This window comes from Enhydra lutris, unplaced genomic scaffold (assembly GCF_002288905.1).
Source record: "Enhydra lutris kenyoni isolate GAN:26980312 unplaced genomic scaffold, ASM228890v2 scaffoldscaffold10, whole genome shotgun sequence".
NCBI lineage: Eukaryota > Metazoa > Chordata > Mammalia > Carnivora > Mustelidae > Enhydra > Enhydra lutris.
The window spans coordinates 29,042,606-29,065,463 of record NW_019154094.1 but is presented as its reverse complement, the minus strand read 5'-3'; the positions used below and the strand labels follow the sequence as shown (position 1 = coordinate 29,065,463).

General features: G+C 39.6%; 1 protein-coding gene across 1 annotated transcript in view; it reads left to right on the top strand.

The window, feature by feature from the left end:
- LOC111144086 (SHQ1, H/ACA ribonucleoprotein assembly factor) overlaps positions 1 to 22,858 on the top strand; it is a 101,847-nt gene that overhangs the window by 41,263 nt on the left and 37,726 nt on the right. The window contains exon 10 of the mRNA XM_022498196.1: positions 17,772 to 17,892. Within this exon, the coding sequence (XP_022353904.1) occupies positions 17,772 to 17,892 (121 nt within the window). The remainder of the gene's footprint in view (positions 1 to 17,771; positions 17,893 to 22,858) is intronic.

Sequence of the window (22,858 nt, the reverse complement as noted above, 5' to 3'; positions counted from 1 at the left end):
TGACTTACATGGTAATCAGTTATTCAAACAGTTTTTGTAGGTGAGAATTGAAATTGAGACATTTTCATCATTGTCAGTCTGACAAGAAACAATCTTATCTGCTGTGTCTTGAGAGCTCCAGGAAACCTTAGGTAACACACTGGAGGTCTGTCTGTTGAAAATGCATCTTAAACCTCTGTTAACGGTACACAGCATGTTCTGTGGCTAATTTGGGTTGTGGTTAGTGCTGAAACGGAGCTGGGTTGTCTAGAATTCACACCATCAGCTATGGGGAAGACAACTCTAGTTGAGGGTTGGAACCTGTGTTTGTACAGGCGGATGGCACAAGGATGTCATTATTGCCATTGAAGAATCTCGTTTGTTTGGATACTCCATAATCGAAGCAGGGGGAGCTCTTCTGTGGCATTTAATATTTTCCAAGAATGAAATCGTGCCTGCTTATAATTCCAAATGCAGTCATGGCGATCACACTTTTTATTAGGTCAGTTTAGTGCTTCCATTGTTTGAAAGTAAGGAATAACTCTCCCCCTTAAGATATATTGATCTTAACTGGAATGAGCTCTCAAAACTAATGTAGCAAGTCTTCAGAATCTGTAGACTATTTCATTATAATGGGTTGACTAAGGTCTAAGTTTTTATTTCATTTTGTGTTTTAAGTTTTGAGTTTTTAAAAGAACCATGCATTTGCTTTTCCTGACTTCACAGTAGCCTTTGCAAGAATTCTTTTGTGGGCCCTGGGCTATTCTCAATGTTGTGTTCCTTCTCCCGCCTCTTTCCCACTTCCTAAAGACTCTACGTTGATCTCTTGCTGTTGCTACATGTCTGATCCAAATTCCTTTAAGGGCACAAACCTGCTTTACCCCTTTAAGTACTGTTCTAGTGCTTAACACAGTACCTTGTGCACGGAGTTTCTGCCCCTGGAACAGTGATCTTGGGCCTCATGATCATCCTCCCTTTTCTCTGTCTCATGTTTTGAGCACCTCTCACTTCCTCCCCCTAGTTCCATTCTTTCAGGAAGAAGCAGGTAGAGTCCTTGATGGAAGCATTGCTTAGCTGCGGTACTCACTGAAAATAAATGAAAAAAGAGATAAAAATAGCAGCTTTTCTAATATGTCTTGAAATTTTATTCTGTTTAGAAGTGACATAGTTTAATATTTGATTATACATTTCATACAGTTTATTATTCCTACTAATATCTGCATTTCATTTATCTTTATGACGGCATTCCTCACTCTGCTGTTGCTCAGCTTTTGAACATATAATGCAACTATTATATTGAAGGTGCTGAACATCATGGGAAACAACTTTGTTTTTTCTCTCAGTTCTCTCTTTGAACTCATTCTGTCTGTTCTTTTATTGTTTCTGGATGGAATATATATCCTATAAATATCATACCACATACACACCTACCTGTCTTATATAATAGATATTCTGTAAATTTTTATATCACTTTAAATTACAAGAGTCTCTTTTAAGTACTTAAAATGTCCCCTTTGAACTTGATTAAAAAAGTAAATCTTCCTTTCCCCATCTCGGGCCTGACTCAGGTTGGGAAGCTAGCCCTGGGGAGAGGGGGACCCTTCTTGGCTTTTGCAGGAAATATGGCTTGCTTCCAGAGTGGGCCTTCCTGCTTCTTGATGGGGAGCTTTTATCGGGTGTGGGTCAGACACTAGTCTCTGTACCCTACAATTTCTAGGGGTGGTTGCTTATACTTTCTATGGGCACCACTTAAAACTCCCTTTCTCTTGGTTTAGGGTAACAGGAAAGTAGCTCTCCCTGTGCCACCACCCCTTCCCGCCTACCCAGGGTGGTTGAAACCCCATAGCACTACAGTTTTATCCAAAGAGCTCTTCTGGACCTCTTTTGCTTAAACTCCTAGAGGTCAGTGTTGGGCTGAGGGGGTCATAAATCATCAGATTTTTGTTGGTCTCTGTAAGTTTAACATAGAGAGGTTAGCGTCTTTTCTTAAAATATGCATATACTTGTTATTTGCTTTGTCCTTTGTGGAGCTCATTGGAAACAAGGCCCCAAGAGTCCTGTCTTACTTTGCTAGTACAGTCATAATTACCACAGCCCCACATTCACGATTTCCTGTGGGCCAGTGCTGGGCTCCATTCTTCAGATACCTTATCTCATTTTGTCCCGTGCATACTCTAATCCTGTGAAGTCAGGATTACTTTCCCGGTTTTGTAGGTAGAAGACAGGCTTGAGAAGTTCAGTCAGTTGCCCAGGGTCACAAAGCCATTAGTTGGTAGAGCCTGGATTTGATGCTAGATCTGTTTGACTCAAAGTTGGTAGCTTTTGAAGTGTTGAAATGGTTATAAATGAAATTATATGAAGCCTGGAGTTTATTTTGGAGTAATCCACAGAAGTTTGGGGGTAAATGGGCAAGGTGCAGGTGAAACAAGGTTGACCACACGTTGGTACCTCCTTGAAGTTGGGTGACATGTAGATGGCACTTCACCATTTTGTGGTCTCTTTTTGCACATGATTCTGCTTCATAAAAAGTTTTTTGTTTTTTTTAAGTGTGGGCTCTTAACCACTATAATTCAGTGTTTTAAGTTTAAGTTTATTCACCATTTTGTGGAAAACATTGAAATTCTTGTTCAGACAGTTGTATAAATTTTTTTTTTGCCTAATGAAAACATATGTTTAAAATAAGTTTTTTTGGTTCTGTGTTTTTTGTTTTGTTTTGTTTTTCAAATATCTTATTTTTAAGTAGTCTGTCTGCCCAACACGGGTTCAATCTCAGACCCTTGAGATCAAGAGTCCCATGTCCTACTGACTGAGCCAGCCAGGCGCTCTGGGTTCTGTTTTGTTTTTAAGGCTAACAGAAATATACCTTTCTATAAACTTTTGGGATCTGATGACTAGAAGCTGCATGACAGGCTGTAACCTAAGGAATAGCCTTCACATGATTAATTCTTGTTACCAGCTAAAAGCTGAGTTTGTATCATATCATTAATATCACTTACATATTAGACTTTATTGGGCTTAATAATCAGTTTTTCAGAAATGACTGCCTTCATATATCTGTCTACTTGCTATAGATAGATAGAGCACAATCAATGTGGAAGACAAGAAGAGCCGTAGCACAAGGCTTGGGGTGCTCTTTTTCTTTAAGAAAAATAATTGTCCAGGAAATAGGGGTATGGCAGGTGTGTTGTGTGAATTCTGAGTTCTCATGCAACCTTGGAGATGAATTGGTTTTTAGCATTTGAATTCTCTTTAGCCTAAAGTCAGTTTAGCAAGTTATTATTTTTTTTAAGATTTTATTTATTTATTTGATAGAGAGAGAGAGATCACAAGTAGGCAGAGAGAGAGGGAGAAGCAGGCTCCCCACTGAGCAGAGAGCCTGTGCCAAAGGCAGAGGCTTTAACCCACTGAGCCACCCAGGTGCCCCTAGCACGTTATTTGTATTGACTTGTAGAAATTACCCCCAATTTGAAAACTAAAACATGAAATCACTAAGATTTTCCAGTGTTGATATTTATCTGTATTTAGTTTTTTGTTTTTGTTTGTTTGTTTTTAAGAGAGAGAGTGTGTGATCTCCTGCACTAGAGAGGGTTGGGGGAAGTTGGAGAGGGGCTGAGGGGGCCGGAGGAAGAGAATCTCAAGCAGGCTCCACCCCCAGCACAGAGTCCAATAGGAGGTTCAATCTCACGATCCTGAGATCCTGACCTGAGCTGAAATCAAGAGTCGGATGTTCAACCAACTGAGCAGCCCAGGTGCTCCATCTATATTTAATTTTTATGAGTTACCTATTATGGACATTTTAAAGAACTGTTAGATCTTCTAATTTTTACTCCTTAAATACATTATGTAAAATTATTTTTCAAGTTATTCACCAACGTTGAGTGCTTACTGTGTCAAGGTGCCAAGCTGGGTCTGGAGGTATACTCGTGAACAGGGGAGGTGCGACTCAGCTTAAGTCTCATGCAGGGGCGTACAATTATATAACAGTTATATATATATATATATATATATATATATATACACACACACACACACACACACATATATATATACACATATATATGTATATATATATATAAATTTAAATTGCATTTGTTAGAAGTTCAGAGGAGAAATACATGGGATGAAACTATAAAGTTAAGGTAATGGACTAGCCTTCAAGTTGTCATTTCAAATATGTAACCTCATACAGAGGGGAGGCTCGGCTATTTTGACTTTTGATTCCCAGTTCCTACTCCAGTTTCCTGTCATTCTAAAGTACTTGTTAATTGGTTGATGAGTTCATGTATTTATCCATTCGGCGGTGTTTTGTCAGTACCCACTAAAACGTGATTTATTATGTGCAGAGTACCCCGTAAATACAGAGAGCTAGCTATGCAGAGAGCGATTAGACTTGTGTACTGTGCTCATAGGGGAGCTAAGATGACCGTCAAAAACAAAATACCTAGTAGACAGTAGTAAGTACCGTATGCGAAATGTGGACACAGTAGTTCAGAAAAGGAGAGGTGCTGTTTCACCAGGAATTCAAGAAACCTTCATTGAAGGCATGAGATTTGAATTGGGACTTGAAGGATGAGTGGTATTCAGGCACAGAAGGGTGGGGGGGGTGTATTCTAAATACTATGAGTGAACAGCCTGAAGAAGTTCATGGAACAGTGTGGCTTCATCAATGACAATTTCGAGTAGATAGACTCTGATCCTGAGACCTGCCCTACAGCCTCTATATCTAGTTCCCTTTCCTATGTGACTTAACTGGTTTCCCAGAATTTCTCTACTTCTTTGTTATTATCCTTTAATTCTCCGCTCCCTATCCAGGAGGAAATTCTTACTCTCTGTTCTCTTCCTCTCCTGAATTGTTCTTGAGCTTTTTATTTCCTAGTCAATTTGCCATTGCAATTAAAATGTTTCTAAGAAGGGAGCAATCCTAGTGCTTTCAGGAAATTTAAATAGCACAGAATTCAAATAAAATATTGAAGTGCCATTTGTGCCTGTTTCTGCTAACCACTTATATCCCAGCTTCTCCAGGAAAGGGGGCTTCCGAGCCCCAGAGTACGTACGCTGCAGCTGAAGTGAGTAAGAGGAGGACAGGGCTCTGCTGTGTGGTCATGACTGAGCCAGTCCTTGGCCTCTCTCTCCCTGGATTGTCCTGCCATGTGGCAAAGCAAATTCCTTGTACTCTCTTCTCTTCCTCAGAGCCAAAATCTGTTTTACAGTTTCTTAAATTGGCAGCCTCTTTCTATTTATCTGTATTATTTGTCATTGGACCTTCTATACACTCCTGTATAGAAGGATATTGTATATGAGCATAAACATTAAGGTGAGGAAAATAAAATTTCAGTCATCTCCATAGAATTCCTTTTTCCTCTGATAATCCTGCGAACCACTAGAATTTTAAAAAGTTGCTCTCATGAGTACTTTATAGTTTTCTGTGTATAGATTCTTAGTCTCTTTGGTTAGGTTTATTCCTAGGTATCTTATAGTTTTGGGTGCAATTGTAAATGGGATTGACTCCTTAATTTCTCTTTCTTCTGTCTTGTTGTTGGTGTAGAGAAATGCAACGGATTTCTGTGCATTGATTTTATATCCTGACACTTTACTGAATCCCTGTACAAGTTCTAGCAGTTTTGGAGTGGAGTCTTTTGGGTTTTCCACATATAGTATCATATCATCTTCAAAGAGTGATAGTTTGACTTCTTCTTCGCCGATTTGGATGCCTTTAATTTCCTTTTGTTGTCTGATTGCTGAGGCTAGGACTTCTAGTACTATGTTGAATAGCATTGGTGATAACGGACATCCCTGCCGTGTTCCTGACCTTAGCGGAAAAGCTTTCAGTTTTTGTGACTCTTAATCTCACAAAACAAACTGAGGGTTGATGGGGGGTGGGATTATGGACATTGGGGAGGGTATGTGCTATGGTGAGTGCTGTGAAGTGTGTAAACCTGGCGATTCACAGACCTGTACCCCTGGGGATAAAAATATATGTTTATAAAAATAAAATTAAAAAAAATAATAATAATTCAAAAAAAAAAAGTTGCTCTCACGGTAATTTCTGGGTTACATTTGTATAAAACATTCTTTGTTCTTTTAAGATACTCTGTAGGGGGCAGCATTTCCTGTATGGTTTACAAATAATAAATTGCCTTTTAATTGCCAGAGATGATTAAGAGCTTATGGTTATTCTGTTACAAAAAAATTACTTGAAATATTTGTGTTAGTGTTCTTTGGAAATTTGAGTTATGTAGTAATGCTTATTGGTGGGTATAGCTCAAATTCAGCTGATCTCAAATATTTACTCATAGATAGTCATTTGAAATGTGCATTACATTTCCAATACTATTTAAGATAAGTTTTGTTAATTTCTGCAGTTTTGGAACAGAGCAGTCTGGAAAACCAGATTAGCTATGTGGTTTGATATTATGGTTAAATTTTTTTTTTTCTATAGTTAGTGCCTCATTTAATAAATCTAAAGTCAGTTTTGAGATTGCTTTTACTGATCTGAATTTTTAAGGAAGTAACTTTCAGTTTACTTTTTCCTTAAGGGGATAAAGGCAGAAAATAGTATATATTTAAGATAAATTTGGGAGAAAAAAGAGGAAAAAAGAGGAAAAGTTTTATTTGACCATAATGAATCTAGGTCCCGTTGCAGAGTAGTAGTGAAAGGCCTGGATGAAGTTCATTGAATTGTACTTCATACATTATCTGGAAAACATGGAAGAATTATATTCTTGCAATTTAGAGTTCCTTTAAATAGGAATTAATTCTGAAAAATCACAAGCTGGAGACATTTATGCAACATACATAAATCAAATTCCTTTTCTGTGCGGGTATCATAAAAGAATCAGTGAAGAGTTATAGGAATATATATGAGTTGGCCTTAGCTTTTAAGGAGTTTATTATATAACAGTAATGAGACAAAGGAAAGATACAAAATATGAGTATAAAATACAAAGGAGGAAGTCCCTTAGGAAAATAACTGGACTGACAGGCCAAATCCAAATTCATCTTGTATGATCTCTGAGCCACAAATGCTTTTTATGTCTTTAAATGTCGAACAAAAAAATCAAAATAGTGTTTGATGACACAATGTAAATTATATGAAATTCAGATTTTAATGCCCACAAATAAAGCTTTATTGGAATACATTCATGCTAGTTCACTTACATATTGTTTATGGCTACTTTTGGGATATGATGACTGAGTTAAGCAGTTGAATCATATTATGTAGCCTGCTGAGACGAAATACTTACTCTCTGGGTCTTTACAGAAAAAAATGTGTCTACCCTTGCTCTAGATGTATGTATCTAGAAGGTTGGAAGAGAGATTTTCAAGAGTGAGCAGAGGTCTTTTGCTGCCTTCTGTCCTAAATACTGGCCAGTGTTGAAGGGGATCATTTCAGCTTTTTCCTCTCCTCCCCATAGGGTGAAATGTAGCTGATCTAGCCGGTAGCCATAAGAGTGGGTCTCTCAGCATTAGGGGAAGTGAACTGAGATGCCTACTTTTCCAAATGGGTGAGGGAGCAACAATATAGCAGGTTTAAGACAGTGGGGAGTAATGAGGCCTGTATGAGCTGGAGACATACATGCCCCCATTTGTAGCCTGTTGATGCCATGTGGATCTGTAGCATTGCCATTTTGGGGAACTTACAAAGAATGAGAAAGCAATGATCTTTAAGAAAAAATTTTTCAAAAATAGAAGCATTAACAATGAAGTAGAGGTTATAATTAAAACCCTGAGAGCCATGGCATGGCTGAGTGCACAGGTCCACCTGTGTGGACCCTAAGTTTTTCCATTTCGACTCTCAAGCATTCCCAGTGCCAGCCTGTTTCTCTCGCACCCTCTTGCCCCTGCCAGTTTCCAGCTGCATTGAGGGCTTGCACCAGACCTCTGCTCTTTCAGTCCCAGCTTGAGGCTGAGTCTCAACCTTGTGTGTTCCAGGAGTAGCAGAAGAAGGCAGGACATATCTTGCATTACCTAAGTAACTATGCCCAGGAACTTAAAAAACAAAAACAAGGTGGAACCCTTACTTTTCTTTCCACTTACCTGTGTTGCTCTTGTCAGCCAGAACCTGGTCAGGGTAGATGGGATGAGGCACAGGATTCCAGTACCATACCTGCCTGTGACACCAGCAGGGTGCTTTTGAGTAGAAGGGAGGGCTTGATACGGAAGAAGCAAACAGCGCTGGCCTAATGAGGGAGGCTTCATGGTAGTTACTACTTAAAGAATGTGTAGGGTTTAGAAAAGAATTGAAGGAAGGTATTCCATGAGAAAGTAGAAGGTAAGGAAAAGCAGGTAGAGGAAAATAAGAGTTAGGTCCAAGAAATGGCCAGTACTCTAGTTTGTCTGGAAGGCTTGGGTTGTGCAGGGGGACTGTGGGGAAGAGGTGTGAATGGTGTGTTGGGGCAGGATTGTGGAGAGTCTGCAGTGCCTTGCTGAAGAGACTGGGCCTTATGCACTGAGGCACCACTGCAGAGTGTGGTGTTGGTCTGTGACGGGCTCACAAAGTCAGATTCATCCAGCAGTAACACAGAGGATAGAGTCACTGAAGCGGGGTGAGATTAGTGGCACAGACAAGAGAGGAGACTATGATTCTTACCTGAAGCCAAGTAGTTTAGGGGCAGGTAATATGGTCTGAACAGGATTGCTTGCAGTAGTGTGGAAAAGGAAGAAATATGGGGGCACGTGTTTCTCAGGTAGCAAGGGAGAAGCACCTGTGGCCCTTGATCCCATCTCACTTCTTGTCCTTCTTCCCTTGTCATCTGTAAAGCGTTTACATGGTCATTGGCTCATTTCCTTCCCATAGCAGTTCATAAGAATTCTCTCCTCTTTTGACACATGGAAACATATTCAGATTAAGTATCAAACACCAGGACAAGCAGACCCACGACCCCCATGACTGACCATGGGCTGTGTAACTGTTCTACACAGAACACTTGTAATTGTTATCATTTTTACATTGCAGAGAAATTAACCAGAACTGCACAAAGATTATGTATATGTGACTTTTTAATGATCTTTCTTTATCCTTTTAGAAATTGGGACCAGGGGCGCCTAGGCGGCTCAGTGGGTTAAGCCTCTGCCTTCAGCTTGGGTCATGGCCTCAGGGCCCTGGGATCGAGCCCCGCATTGGGCTCCCTGCTCAGCAGGGATCCTGCTTCCCCCTTGTCTCTCTGCCTACTTGTGATCTCTCTCTTTGTCAAATAGATAAATAAAAAATCTTAAAAAAAAAAAAAAAAAAAAAGAATTTGGGACCAGAATTCTAAGATCTTAATTTCACAATCAAAATTCTTGGGGCACCTGGGTGGCTCAGTTGGTTAAGCGTCTGCCTTCAGCTCAGGTCATGATCTCAGGGTCCTGAGATTGAGCCCCACATTGGGGTCTCTGTTCAGCGGGGAGTCTGCTTTTCTCTCCTACTCTACCTCTGTGTGCTCTCTCTCTCTCTCCCAAATAAAAAAAAGTCTTTAAAAAAATTCTCATGTAACCTTTTAATGCACAATAAACTTCCATGTAGATATGGATATGCAATCATTTTTACTAAATTATATTTACTATGCATTGATTAAAATGTAAAGAAGCATAACTCCGTTTTATTGATGTGCACACCATTTAGCAGTGAACATGCATTCACTGTAACACAGGGAGGGTTTTAAAAGGGCTGGTTGTTCTCCCTTGGCATCCTCATCAGTATATCAAAGTGCTGGAAGGGACTCATAAGGTTGATTGGACTGGGTTGATTTTTTTCCTTTTATGAGCCATTTGAGGAATCCAGTTGTCTTTCTTCCTATATATTTCTTCTTTCTGACTTCATGTACAATTTTAGTTTGTCCAGTTTGAAACTAAACTAAATCCAAAGAATGATTCAGAACTGTGAATATTAAGTAATACCTATTGGAAAAACGGTCTCATAGTTTCAATTAAAACAACATCAAGATGAATTTATTTGAAGTTGAGCTACCAGGTATTGAGATACAGGCTGTATTCATAGTGGAACAATTGAAGTAAAATTTTACCTGTAGAATTACAGAATTTTAAACACGATTTTATTTATTTATTTATTTATTTATTTATTGTTTTAAAAGTAGGCTCCACACCCAGCATAGAACCCAGTGTGAGGCTTGAATTTACAACCCCGAGATCAAGAGCTGAGCTGACATCAAGAGTTGGATGCTTAACCAACTGAGCCACCTGGAAACCTGTTCTTTTTTTTTTTTCCACAATTTAGGTTTAGATTACAACTGTTTCCAGAGCTGTTTTCCATGACTCTTTAGTTTCTTAACCTTTCTACCTTTGTGCTTACTATATAGGTGGGTTTTTTTTTTTTTTAATGTTCTGTCTTGAAATTAGATGCCCAGCTCTTCAAAAGAAATTGAAATTAGTTATGCTACCATTATGCAGTTTTGATGACATCCTGCTACATATTTCTAGACTGAAGGAACCACTACTTTGACAGGTGACTTTAAGGCAAATGGAGTTAATGTCAAGGCTGTCCTTCTAAACCAGCAAACCTTGTAGGAATTGTTAGAGCAGGAAAGGCAAAAGGCAGCCTTGGGTTAAATCCATTATTTGAACTTTTGATGGTGTAGTGATGTAAGAAAGTTGGCATAATTGCATTCTTTCATGTCAGGAAATAGACATAATAAGGAGGCACAAACAAATTGGATATTCTGCATTTGTCTTGGCACATGGTAAATCTATAGATCACATAGGTGTTATAACTAGACACTGAGTAATTTGACCAAGTGTTTCTGAATTTAGGCTTTATGTACTCCAGACTATATTAACAACCAGCCTTACTGAATAGGGTCCTAAAGTTTGCTAGACATTGTTCTAGATGAGGGAAGAAGGGTGAAAAGCTGCCATGTTCTTTCCTGTCCAGGGGTTTGCCACATCAGTGATAAATATTGACACAGTATTTATTATATAGTGACTAGGAGGCAGAAGGACTTATTTTCAAGTCCTGACTGTTGCTTCATAACTGTAATCTAGGCCAGCTCCATATCCTTGAACCTCACTTTTCTCATTTATGAAACCAGGAAGTACTAATTGATGGGGTTAAATGATTTAATGTGTGGAAGGTACTTGGTGCAGAGCAAGTGAGTAACTGCTAACTCCCATATTAGACGGGTGTGCCAGGCATTATGAAATAACCCAGATCAGCTGGAGGGGAAGTTGGAAGCCCGTTTCTAGAAGCAGTACTGCCTGATTTGAGATTTGATGGTGAATTAGGTTTGGATTTGGGATTATGCATTCCACGCAAAGGATCATCTACAAAGTTTGTTCGGACTTGCAGTTATGCATTCCACACAAAGGGAACATCTACAAAGTTTATGTTTGCTTTGTGTTAATTTTGTTTGTGGCTATAATAATAAAATATGTAATTCTAATAACTAAAAATGTTCAAAAATGGATACTGGATCATAAATTTATGCTCAAAATAGCAACTCTTACTGCTTCATATGTGTTTAATATTATAACTGAAATGTAAGAGCCTAAATAACCATATGAGGAATTTGAGAATAAAACAGTGAAATATTTGTTCTCAAATACTTTGAGAAGTATTCATAAAGCTGAATTTAATGTATGTTTGTGTTAATTATTAGGGACTTGACTTTAAGCTACTTCCTAACAGGGCCTGGTATTGAAGCAAATTACCACACTTTGATTCTCTTAATTTTGATTAATTTGACACAGTTACCCTATCCATTTTTATGGTCAGTAATCTATGAAAATTAATGTTAGAAGTAATTCATAAGTTATCCCTTCTGATAATGTGGTCTCATCAAAATCCCAGAAATCTAACCGATATCTATCATCTTAAAATGATAGCAGTGTTGGCTTTTATTTTGAGTTGATTTTATAAATAAAGATCAAGCAGTGCTTTCTTTCAAGTATTCTAAATAACCACTTCTTTCTCCTTTACTCCTTTTGGCTCTTTGTCTTACATAGCTCACAACTTTAAAGGGTAAAACTAGATACCCAGAAAACCACAGCCACATGGCAGCTATAAAGAATCAGAACTTGAAAAGAAATTTAGCTCTTATTATATAGTTAGCAATTTATATTATTTTTCTTTTTGCTGGCCAAAAAATAAAATAAAATCCACCATTCTGATCATTTCTTAGTGAGGGGAGCTATTTTTTAAGTGCTTCCAACCATCAGCTGGTCTGTCAGTAAGTCAAACCTGACCTGCTAATAGGAAGATTTCAAATTGCCAGTGGATTCTGATTTACAGTAGCTCAGTCTTGTCTCTGTTTTGAGATCTATTAACCTGAAATGCCACATCTGTCCAGAACAGGAAAACACTGCTCTTAGTTTTCCTTCTGTCTCTCTCTTTTTTTTAAAGTAGGCTCCATGCCCAGCATGGCACCCAGTGTGGGGACTTGAACTCACAACCCTGAGATCAAGATGGGAGCTGAGATCAAAAGTCAGATGCTTAACTGACTGTCTCCCGGGTTCCCCAGTGTGCTTTCTCTTTAGAGGAAAGCTGGAGAAGGTGTAGCCAGAGAATGTGTTAGACACTGCTTACTGCCCACCTGCTTGTTGCCAGCTGGCGTATTTTTCTTTATGTTGTCATTATGTTTCTCTGTGTTGTTATTGTGTGATCATTTTCCCTGAGGTAATACATTCATGGCGCTTGTCACTTATAATACCAGGATACTAATTGTAAACTGCCTTCATGAGTGAACAAGAGATCTGGGTCCCAGAAGCCTTTCTTCCATGGCTACAGTTGGCTTAAGTAAAGACTGCGTCGATCTGGAGAATCCCTAACTCTGGAGATTTAGCATCTTGGAGAGGCCCGTTGGGGCATTGCTGTAATGAAAACAGTTACCGTGGTTACTGTGCAAGGCACCTTCTTTTTTCCTGCTTTGGACCAGGCAGTGAACTGGCCGAAAACGGTCACTTTGCTCCAGTGCCTTTGAGCAGGAAAAATGTCCTCTGATTTAGGCCTTTTTTTATACCTATGTGCTATGTGCTGAGTGCACAACTGGATAAAGCCCCACGGGAGCCAGGTGCTTTGAGTCCCAAAGGCTTCTGGCCACTGGCCACGTGACAGCTTGGAGCAAGGCCAGTTTTTTTTCTTTGCTGATAGCTGTTAGATAAGTGGTTGACAACCTGAGAGAAAGAGCAGTCAGTACAAAAGAGACTAAAAAAACCTGCGTGCCTCACAAGTCTCCTAGCTCTGTGGTTATAATCGTCTATGGTGATTTAGTGGGAACAAAAGAGACCCAAGTACGACCTTGGGGTAACAATACACATTGTTGGGAAAAGGATGATTTAAATGTACTTATTTTCCTAGATTGTCAACTGCCAGTAGCCTAGTTATCTCTTACCTTTTTTTGTCACATAGCATACTGTGAAAATAGTTTGAATGAGACATACCGTGAAAACACAGCTTTCCAAGAGCGCACAACTTTCCCTTTCAAAACTGCCTTGCATGTGATTTTCTAAAATTACCTGATCTAAATACTGCTTCTCAGTTGTTCAAAACTACAATTTAAAGAGAATTTAAATATGAATTAAAATTTTTTAGCATACTTTGCCGATATTTCAAGGGTTGGCTGTGTAGCTGTGTGTGTCTAACTTTTTGTTAAACAAATAAATGTTTGTTGTGGGGAAATCTTGAAAAGGGGAAAGTACAAAGAAGAGTAAGCAACTGTAATTTCACAGGTAAAACAGTGGTGGGCACATGTCAGGCACTTAGGTGCCTTTTCAGTGAATGCAGAGATACACGTTAATATCGTTTGGGTGTAAATGTATTTAAATGGGTTTTTTCCTATGTGTATTTGTCTTCTTTTTTTGAGAAAATAGAAGTCCATACAAATACAATGTAACTTCTCTTTAAAATAAAACTATTATTTTTTACATTTCTTATATTATGATTTTTCTTTGGTGATAGTGAAGATGTGAATTTGCCTGTGGCCTTTAGCAAGGGATCAATCTTACATGAGGCATGTCTGCCAAGGGAAGCTATGTAATTTCATTAAGGAAATGGTTGCCTTGCATTTTCATTAAACACATGAGTGACCTTACTTCCATACCCTTCTTAATAAAAATCCCTGGAGTTGGGCCTCTTATCCCTGCTGTCCACAACTGCATTCAGGCCTTCATACCTCATCTTTTATACACCTGTCACCCCAGCCCTTGACACTCTCTTTCTCCCAACTCAACCTGCTTCCTCTTCCCCATTTCCCTGCTTGAACCACCTGCTCCAACCAAATGATCTTTCCCTGTTGTTCCCTGAACCCACCCCATTTTAAGTCTCCTTTTTGCTCCTTTTCCCACTGTCCTTCAAGCCAGTATATCTCCCCTTTTTCTTCTCTCCTTTATTTGCTGTGAGGTCTTGCTCCAAATCCTGCATTTTTGGTGCATGGCATCTCGAGGTGCAGGATTCTGGGCTGTCACACTATACACGGGCTTGTGAAATTTTCAAGTAAATACTTTTGTGTGTGTGTGTGTGTGTTTTCTTTTGTTTGTTTGGTGGTGGTTGCTGTTGTTGTTTTGTAGAGACCTAGGACAACTTTAAGTTGGTGGTTATAAAAGTAAACTCCTCCTTGAACCCTGTCCCCCAAAAAGAGAGAGAGAGAGAGAAAGTAAGAAATTGGCATAAGCTTGCCTTGATATTTTCTTCTCTTGGCAATTAAAACTGTTCAAGAAATTCTACACTTTAGTTAGTTCTCTTTTTTTTTTTTTTTTCCTCTTGGGATAACATGGCTAACTTGGTTTCATCACTTCTGTGAGGTTTTTTTTTTTTTTTTTAAAGATTTTATTTATTTATTTGACAGAGATCACAAGCAGGCAGAGAGGCAGGCAGAGAGAGAGGAGGAAGCAGGCTCCCCGCTGAGCAGAGAGCCCGATGCGGGGCTCGATCCCAGGACCCTGAGATCATGACCTGAGCTGAAGGCAGCGGCTTAACCCACTGAGCCACCCAGGCGCCCCTCACTTCTGTGAGTTTTGATTGTATTTCCTGCCTCCTGTCATCAAACTCTGCCTTCAACATTACATACTTCGTAATGAAAATAGGTGTGCCATGGGGGGGCCACACTAGTCATTTGATACAGTTAACCTGGGCCACACTGATAGTCACAGTTCTGGTCTTGACTTAACCAAATGTAGTCTTAGGCCTTCTAAGTATTTGTTTCTCTAACCAATTGAGCAATGGGGTTTTTATTGGCATTCTTCCCATCTGCATGTGAGGAAGCCGCATAGTTAAAATTTTTGAAAAAGGCATGGCCCCTGCTTTGAACTTAATTTTTAACTCTGGAATAATAAAATGTGTTGGCGACAGAATGGGCCAAGAACATATGGGTAGGGCACCTGGGTGGCTCAGTGGGTTAAAGCCTCTGCCTTCGGCTCAGGTCATGGTCCCAGTGTCCTGGGATCGAGCCCCACATCGGGCTCTCTGCTCTGCAGGGAGCCTGCTTCCACCTCTCTCTCTATCTTTCTGCCTCTCTGCCTACTTGTGATCTCTGTCTGTCAAATAAATAAATAAAATCTTTAAAAAAAAAAAAAAAAAAAGAACATATGGGTAGCCACAAGCTGGTCAGTTCAGAATTTGGGTCCTGTGAATATCTTACTACCTTGAACCTTAAGTTCTGCTGCTGTGAAGTGAGCAGGGAAGTCTCTGAGGAGGATCACCTATTTTGTTTCCATGTTTCTTTGCAGCAGTCAGTAGAGAGCTCCGAAGACAAGGAGGTGAGCCCAGGCTTCCTGAAGGGTGAAGTCTTAGGCTAGGCCGTGAAGGCAGGGTAAGATGCCATTAAGTGGAGTGGAGAAGAAAAGGCAGCTCTGGATATGGGAGCCAGTTGAGGAGAGGACCTTAAAAGCATGTGCAGCGGCAGGGACTTGAGGAAAGCAGTCTGTACAGAAGGGTGTCAGGGGACTAGAAGGAGAGAGTCTGCAATGTAAGGGAGTAGGAAGATCTTACAATCAAGGCATGAAATGATGAGAGTACAGGGGAGGATAGTTGTACCGGGAGTGGAGGGGAAAGGACAGCAGTGAGGGATGTTTCCAGGAGGAATCCTCAGGGCTAAGGTATAAGGTCCTGGGATGAAAGGAATTGCGAGAGTTTAAGGCAGACGATCACTATGTCATTCATTCATTCATTCATTTTTTTTTTAAGATTTTATTTATTTATTTGACAGAGAAAGAAATCACAAGTAGGCAGAGAGGCAGGCAGAGAGAGAGGGGGAAGCAGGCTCCCTGCTGAGCAGAGAGCCTGATGTGGGACTCAATCTCAGGATCCTGAGATCATGACCTGAGCCGAAGGCAGAGGCTTAACCCACTGAGCCACCCAGGTGCCCCCATTCATTCTTAAAATAATGAAATTGTAAATCTGATGCTGCAAGGTTCTGTTCTAAAACATGGGGCGCCAGGGTGGCTCTGTTGGTTAAGCGTCTGCCTTGAGCTCAAGTCATGATTCCCAGGGTCCGGGGATCGAGTCCCAAGTCAGGCTCTCTGCTCATCAGGGAGTCTGCTTCTCCCTCTGCCCTCTCCCTCTGTGCTTGCTCTCTTAAATAAATAAATAAAATTTAAAAAAATCAATAAAACAGAAGTTCCTGCCTTTTTTTTTTTTTAAGATTTTTATTTATTTATTTTGAGAGAGAGAGAGAGACAGAGTGAGAGAGAGCATGAGAGGGGATGTCAAAGGGAGAAGCAGACTCCCCATGGAGCTGGGAGCCCGATGTGGGACTCGATCCCAGGACTCTGGGACCATGACCTGAGCCGAAGGCAGTTGCTTAACCAACTGAGCCACCCAGGTGCCCCTCCTGCTCTTTTGAAATGTATTTTCTAGTGTTAATTGTGTTAAAATTTTAGTGGCAACAGTTTTGGCACCTTGCGTTGTCATTATCTAGCTCGTGATTCTTTTATTCTGTTTAAAAGTCAAGTGGGAAATGTCGATGAAAGCACATCCAGTATCTTCAGGAAAGTGATATACAGTAATTTTATGTTTGGGGACTGGAAAGATAAGAATGAAACTGTTAAACTGAGAATGCTGTGTTTTACTGATCAAAGGAAGTGGCACTACTCTAGATTTAGTAGTAATTTGCCTTAAGAGTCAGTACATTTCAGGGAATGTCCTGAAGTTCGGGACACCTAGGGAATTGTTGAGTTGTCCAAGGTTTCTTTTGGAGGCTGTTGTTGGGATTAAAATTGGGTTCATTTAACAACCAGGAGGAAGTAATTAGATTGAAGGAGACTTTAGTACTTGATGGCTTTTTTCCAAGTGATTTTGTCAGTTTATTTTTGAGTGAGTGCGGTGATATTTTAGTTTTCAGTTCTTTTTTTCTTCAGTTCTTTAAGGTGCAAACACTTAAGTTAGTACCAGATATTTGTTTAACAAAAAATGTTGACATAAAAAATAAAGAAGTTTAAAAACCAGAATATAATTTTTTCATGGTGTTTTGAAAGCTTAAGTTAGAAGAATATTTTATAATTAAAACTGTGGTGCATTTAAATACTCATTTCATGAGGAAAAGTTTCCTCTTTTTTGCTTAGTGTACTTAGTTGTGTTTTATACTGTTTTTATAGTAACCACAATTAATTAGCTATAGAAGTAGAGCATAAGATTTATTCATAATTTGTAATGAAAGAAATAAAGAGCTTTGGGCTTTATAGGACTGATAAGATTTCATGCAATAAAATAATGTTAAAAATATTTTAAAATCATGGTTAAGGTTCTGACATGCTACAAATATATTACCTTGCAATATCTGAATTTTTCAGTTTAAAATAATCAGATGTGTTTTTTTTTTCAAGAATGATTTCTTTCTTTTTTTTTTTTTTTTAATTGTCTTTAGGTAAAAGTGCAGTTTTAAAGTGTCTACTGGATGTTCACAAAATTTTTCAGGAAAATGACCCCGCTTATATTCTGAATGATCTCTACATCTCAGACTACTGTGTGTGGATTCAGAAAGCCAAGTAAGTTTTGAGTTACTTATGAATTTTACATGCTCCCATTTCTGGAATGCCTCCTGACCCAGGAGGAAGCAAGTGAAGTAGCCTGGGAGGTAAGTTGTAATGAAAAAGAAACCCCATCTAGCTACCAAACATTTTAAAGAAGATCGACATGGGGAGCTTTGCGAATTTGCTTCGGGAGGAGGTGCAGATGGTGAAAAATTAATTTTATTGGGAAACAGTGTTCTAGCCTAGAAAACAGGCATGCGGGACAGAGGGTTGTGAGTATTCCTTGCTGTGTTTTTGACTATCCAATATGAAATCTCAGGGTTCCATCCTTGAGTATCCAAACTTGTGTCTGCAGATTACTTACAGTGGGGGTGTGAGTGAGTGTGTGTGTATATATGTGTGTGCATGTGGGCATCTCTGCAAACCTCATGGGACACAGACCTAATCATCTGTCATCCCATTGGCTAACTGCTAGCTTACAGAATCCATTCTTCAGAGTATTAAGAAAGACAACCTTCAAAGCTTCATAACATGATTCTTGGTAACTAACACATGCATCTAAGGGACCGAATACTCACCAACGTGATATAGGTAAGGTTTGCCCAAAGTATTTACTATTGCCTCCTCTGTCAGGGAACCCTATGGAGTTTAAAAAGGCAGTGAGCTTTCATTTTGTGAAGAGGTTAAACAGCTCTGCCCACATTATCCATTTTGGTAGCAGAGGACGATTAATTGAGAGCACACAAATAGAGCTCCGGATGGCGGTGTCTCTTAGGTGCTCCGGAAAATAATGGCCCGGTGTCATTCTGGACTTAGAGGAGGAACCATCGTGGTCGTAGTCGTATTGCTGTGATTGGTCAGTGAGTGCTTTAGTTTACCTCTAGTGCCTGTTCTGAGTCAGCCACTGTGTAGAATTTATTTTTGGTTTCTGTTGATGGGGAAGCAATTATATGCATAGTGAAATAAGACACAACTTAGGGCTCTGTGTGTTGTAAGGAGGAACCAGTGGTCTGCTCGCATAATCCAACCGCCATGCAGCAGGTGGCAGTGGTGTTTGTGGTGGCAATCTCTTTGTCGCCAGATGGAAAACTGCATCTTTAACCCCTGAGGTCATCATGGCACGTCATCACTTCATTTCATCCTCCTGCTAATTGAGCTTATCAAGTACCCTGCTGCCATTTCCTGTTGTTTTCATAATAAAATTAAATTGAAATAGACTATTTGTATGGGTTTAGGTTTTTCTTGTTCCCTTCAGGGTGAGGATTTTATAAACATGTAATGAGCGTCGAGGTTTGTGTGAGGATCCCATTTCTGTGAGCACCTCTTTTCTCTGTGGCATTCCTTATTAACTAGAGAGAAGATCGTGTTTCATTAAAGTGGAAGGGTATGTGTTCTCGTGTCTTTGTGGGGATTAGCACACCTCCTTGCACATAAAATCCTTTTTCCCTTGGTTTTAAGTGGCAGGAAATGAAATGCAATTCCTAGGTCCCTAATAATTGTTATAATAACAGTCATTTTTTTCAAAGAGAATTGGGAATTGTATTGTATTGGGAAGTGAGACAGGAGAGGGAAGCCAGCAAGAACTCTTCAGATTACTTTGGAAAAATTTTTTCGACTTTACCAATTTGTTCACAACTTTCTTTTCCCTAAATAGGCTATCTTATTTTCATTTTGTGTGTTATATTTTAACTGTGGTGGAGCCTGGCTATTTTTTCTGTCCCTGAAATAACATATTTGTTCATTTCCCTGGATTTTATTAGATTTTCTAATTTAATCCTTAATTTTTCAAACACAACACAATTGAGCTTTCCAATATCATGTTTACCAAACTGTCTTGGTTATAAATTAATTATACTGCAGTGAATGTTCATGATTTTCATAATGAATTTCTTCCTCACCTTTCACCTGGTGTCTTTCTTTCCCAGTTAGTTTATCAGTGAAATCTAGCTTCTTGTTTTTATGTTTTCAAGTAGTTCTGTATTTTCCTTAATCTCTACTTGATGTTTTTGATTAGAATAATAAAGACCGAAATTGTATTTAAAATAGCAGACAAGTACTAAATTATAATGAGGACGAAACAGTGTTTTGTTTTTACAGTCAGACATTCACTTCAGCAAAAAATTGCTGGAATGTGGATAGCAAAGTCATCTTACTTTGAGTTAATGAAATTCGGGCAACAGTTAAATCCTAAGTTGTACTCTTCTGTGTAGTTATTTTTCCTTGTGATACCAGTGTCTCATAGAGCATATTCGCAGATTTTCAAAATGGAAGGTCCTATATTCTTATTCTGAGTGACAGATGGCAAATTATTTTTCTGGAGAGAAACGCTCCCTGCTGTCCTTCACCGTAAGCTTCCCTGGAAATTTCGAGTGCGGTGGTCAGGGCCGCAGATGCTCCCTGGGTGGCTGCCGGAGAAGGGGATTTTCTTGAGGTCATGTAGCCTCTAAGAGATAAGTGTGTGACAGTCTCCAGGTTTCTGGGCCTGGATTTTATGTTTTCCCAGACAGGCCACCTAGACAACCAGTTTTCTTTACCCATACCATGTGGGAACACACACACACACACACACACACACACACACACACACACAAAAGAAAGAAAGAAAGAAAAGAAAAAAGCCCTCCCTTTAGGGAGCTTTTTCTGTAGGAAGAAGAATTAATGACTCACTCATCTTCCTCCTGGATGTTCCCATAGCACTTGGTTTAAGAACATATGGGCACATCTCATGCCTGCCTCTTTTGTAATAATTGAAGTGCTTAATCTCTTTCCCCCTCTGAAGTTTTGGGTCCCTGTGAATAAGCACCTGTGTGGCCCCATCACAGTCCCTTAGGAACACAGTCAGTTTTTATTAAATTGAAAGTTACCTAGTAGAGCCAACTGAAAGAGCATTTTTCATCATTAAAAACAAACATAGCACTTTAAAAACTATGCATTGGCTCTTACTTTTTTTTTTTTTCCTCTTATTTTAATTGACATTTTCAGCTACATTCAGTAGATTTTGCCCTTCCCTGATTTCTCTCCCGGTGAGCTGCACTTACCAGTAACAGGGATAGTTCTGACCCTCTGAAAGTTCACAACCTTTTATGTAAGTGGGGAGAGAAGAGCATGAGCTGTAAAATAGGTTCCATGTTTTCCTCCCGTCGGCCGTAAGACTTTAGAAGTCACTTCATCTCTTTATTCAATGCAGCCCACGTTAGTATTTTAATATTTCCTCTACTTGTTTTCCAGTGCATTTTTTAAACCAGTGAAAATAATACTGCACTTAATCATTCTGTAACTTGTCTTATCCTTGTAATAGTACCCTGGAAATCATTTTCCTTTATAACATAGTATCTATAGCATAGCATTTTTTAAAAAAAATAACTAATATTTTTCTCATTATAAAAGAAGTATCTGCCCACTGAAGAAAATTTAATACCTTGTGGTTTTAATGCATTGTGTATTTTGAAACAGGAGAGATCAAATAGGGTATGACTTTGTTTTTTGCTACATGGAAAAATTTTGGTTGTTTCTTTTTAAAAAAATGAAAATTAAAATCTAAAATCCTGGCTGTCTTTAGTCTAAGTTTGAGCTAGTCATGAAGGTGTTAAATCACACCTTTTCTCCTTAGTACAGTTTTTTAAAGGTAGTAGGTTATAGGGAAAAGAACAAAAATGTCTTTGATGTGCTTAGCTGTTTTACGTTGAACTGATAGTTTACCCTGATTAATACATTTGATGCATTTATTATTTTCACTGCTTTTTAGCATATTTTGCTCCACTCAATCTTATTTTGTGGTCCTTTGGATACAAAAGTGCAAAGTCAGTGGAGGGATACCATTCTATCACTGAATAATTCTAATTTGATAAATCCTGCACCTTAGTTTCCTCAGTTGTGAGTAACCATAAAGCCATTTCAGCCCTGGAATCTTAAAGTTTTAGAAAACTTGGGACCTCATCTTTGCTTTATACGGTTTCCATTGCTTTCTCTGTGTATGTGCTTTTGGAGAGGAGAGGGTCATGTGCCTGGGAACAGCATAAATCTCTTCCATTGGGCCCTCTCTTTTTCCTGACTTCACTGTCAAAAGTCATGCATGTGGCAGTAACTCGGGTGCCAAGATAGAACATCAGCATCGAGTGTAGAAGCACAATTATTTACGTCTTCAACCACTGACTGTGAAGCCTTAGGATATGTGCTAGGTACTGAGATGGGTGATAGGGACACTCCGGTGGGGTGGGCGGGAGACACCCTGCATTCCAGCTGCTCTTGTAAGGGGGAGTATAGGTGGAAGGGGAACACAGTGCTGTAGCCTGTGAGCGGCTGCAGTAGGGAAGCGTGGATGCTGTGGAGGCACTTAGGAAACCACACTTTTAGCCTTGGGATAGAGGAAACAGCTTCTGGAATGAACAGTTGAAGCTGAGCATTAAAAGAGGAGTAAGAGTTGGTCAGATGCAGATGGGGAAGCAGGAGCAAAGTGTCTTTCACAGTAGGGACAGAAGCATAAGGTTCTTTTAAAGAGCTCAAGAGCTGAGGATGGATGGATCATAGGTATAGGCATGGAAGAAAGAAATGAGGCCAAGGAGTTTATGTAGAGCTTTGGCCACTTAAAGATGCTTGGCCTTCTGTCTGGGAGAGTATGGAGCAACTGAAGAGGTTAAGCCGTGCAGTTTCTGGGTGAGTGATGTGATGAGATTCAGATTCTGTGAAGAGCCATCAGGTCCCCTTACAGGGAATGAATTGAGCGGAGCAGAGCTCAGACTTAACCCAGAAAGCCTCACCAGCTTTCAGGTGATGCGGGCAGAAGGCTTAGACTGAGCCAGCGGGGTGAACAGAGGAGACTGGTCAGATTTGAGGGGCACATGGGCCAGAACTTAGTAATGACAGGATGTCAGGGAGAGTGAGAAGGGGAAACGTCAAAGAGGAGATCCACATTTTGACTTTGCCAGTTAACATACTTGGTGAAAGTACACAAGAGTGGAGAGAGGGCGTAGGTTGGAAGAGA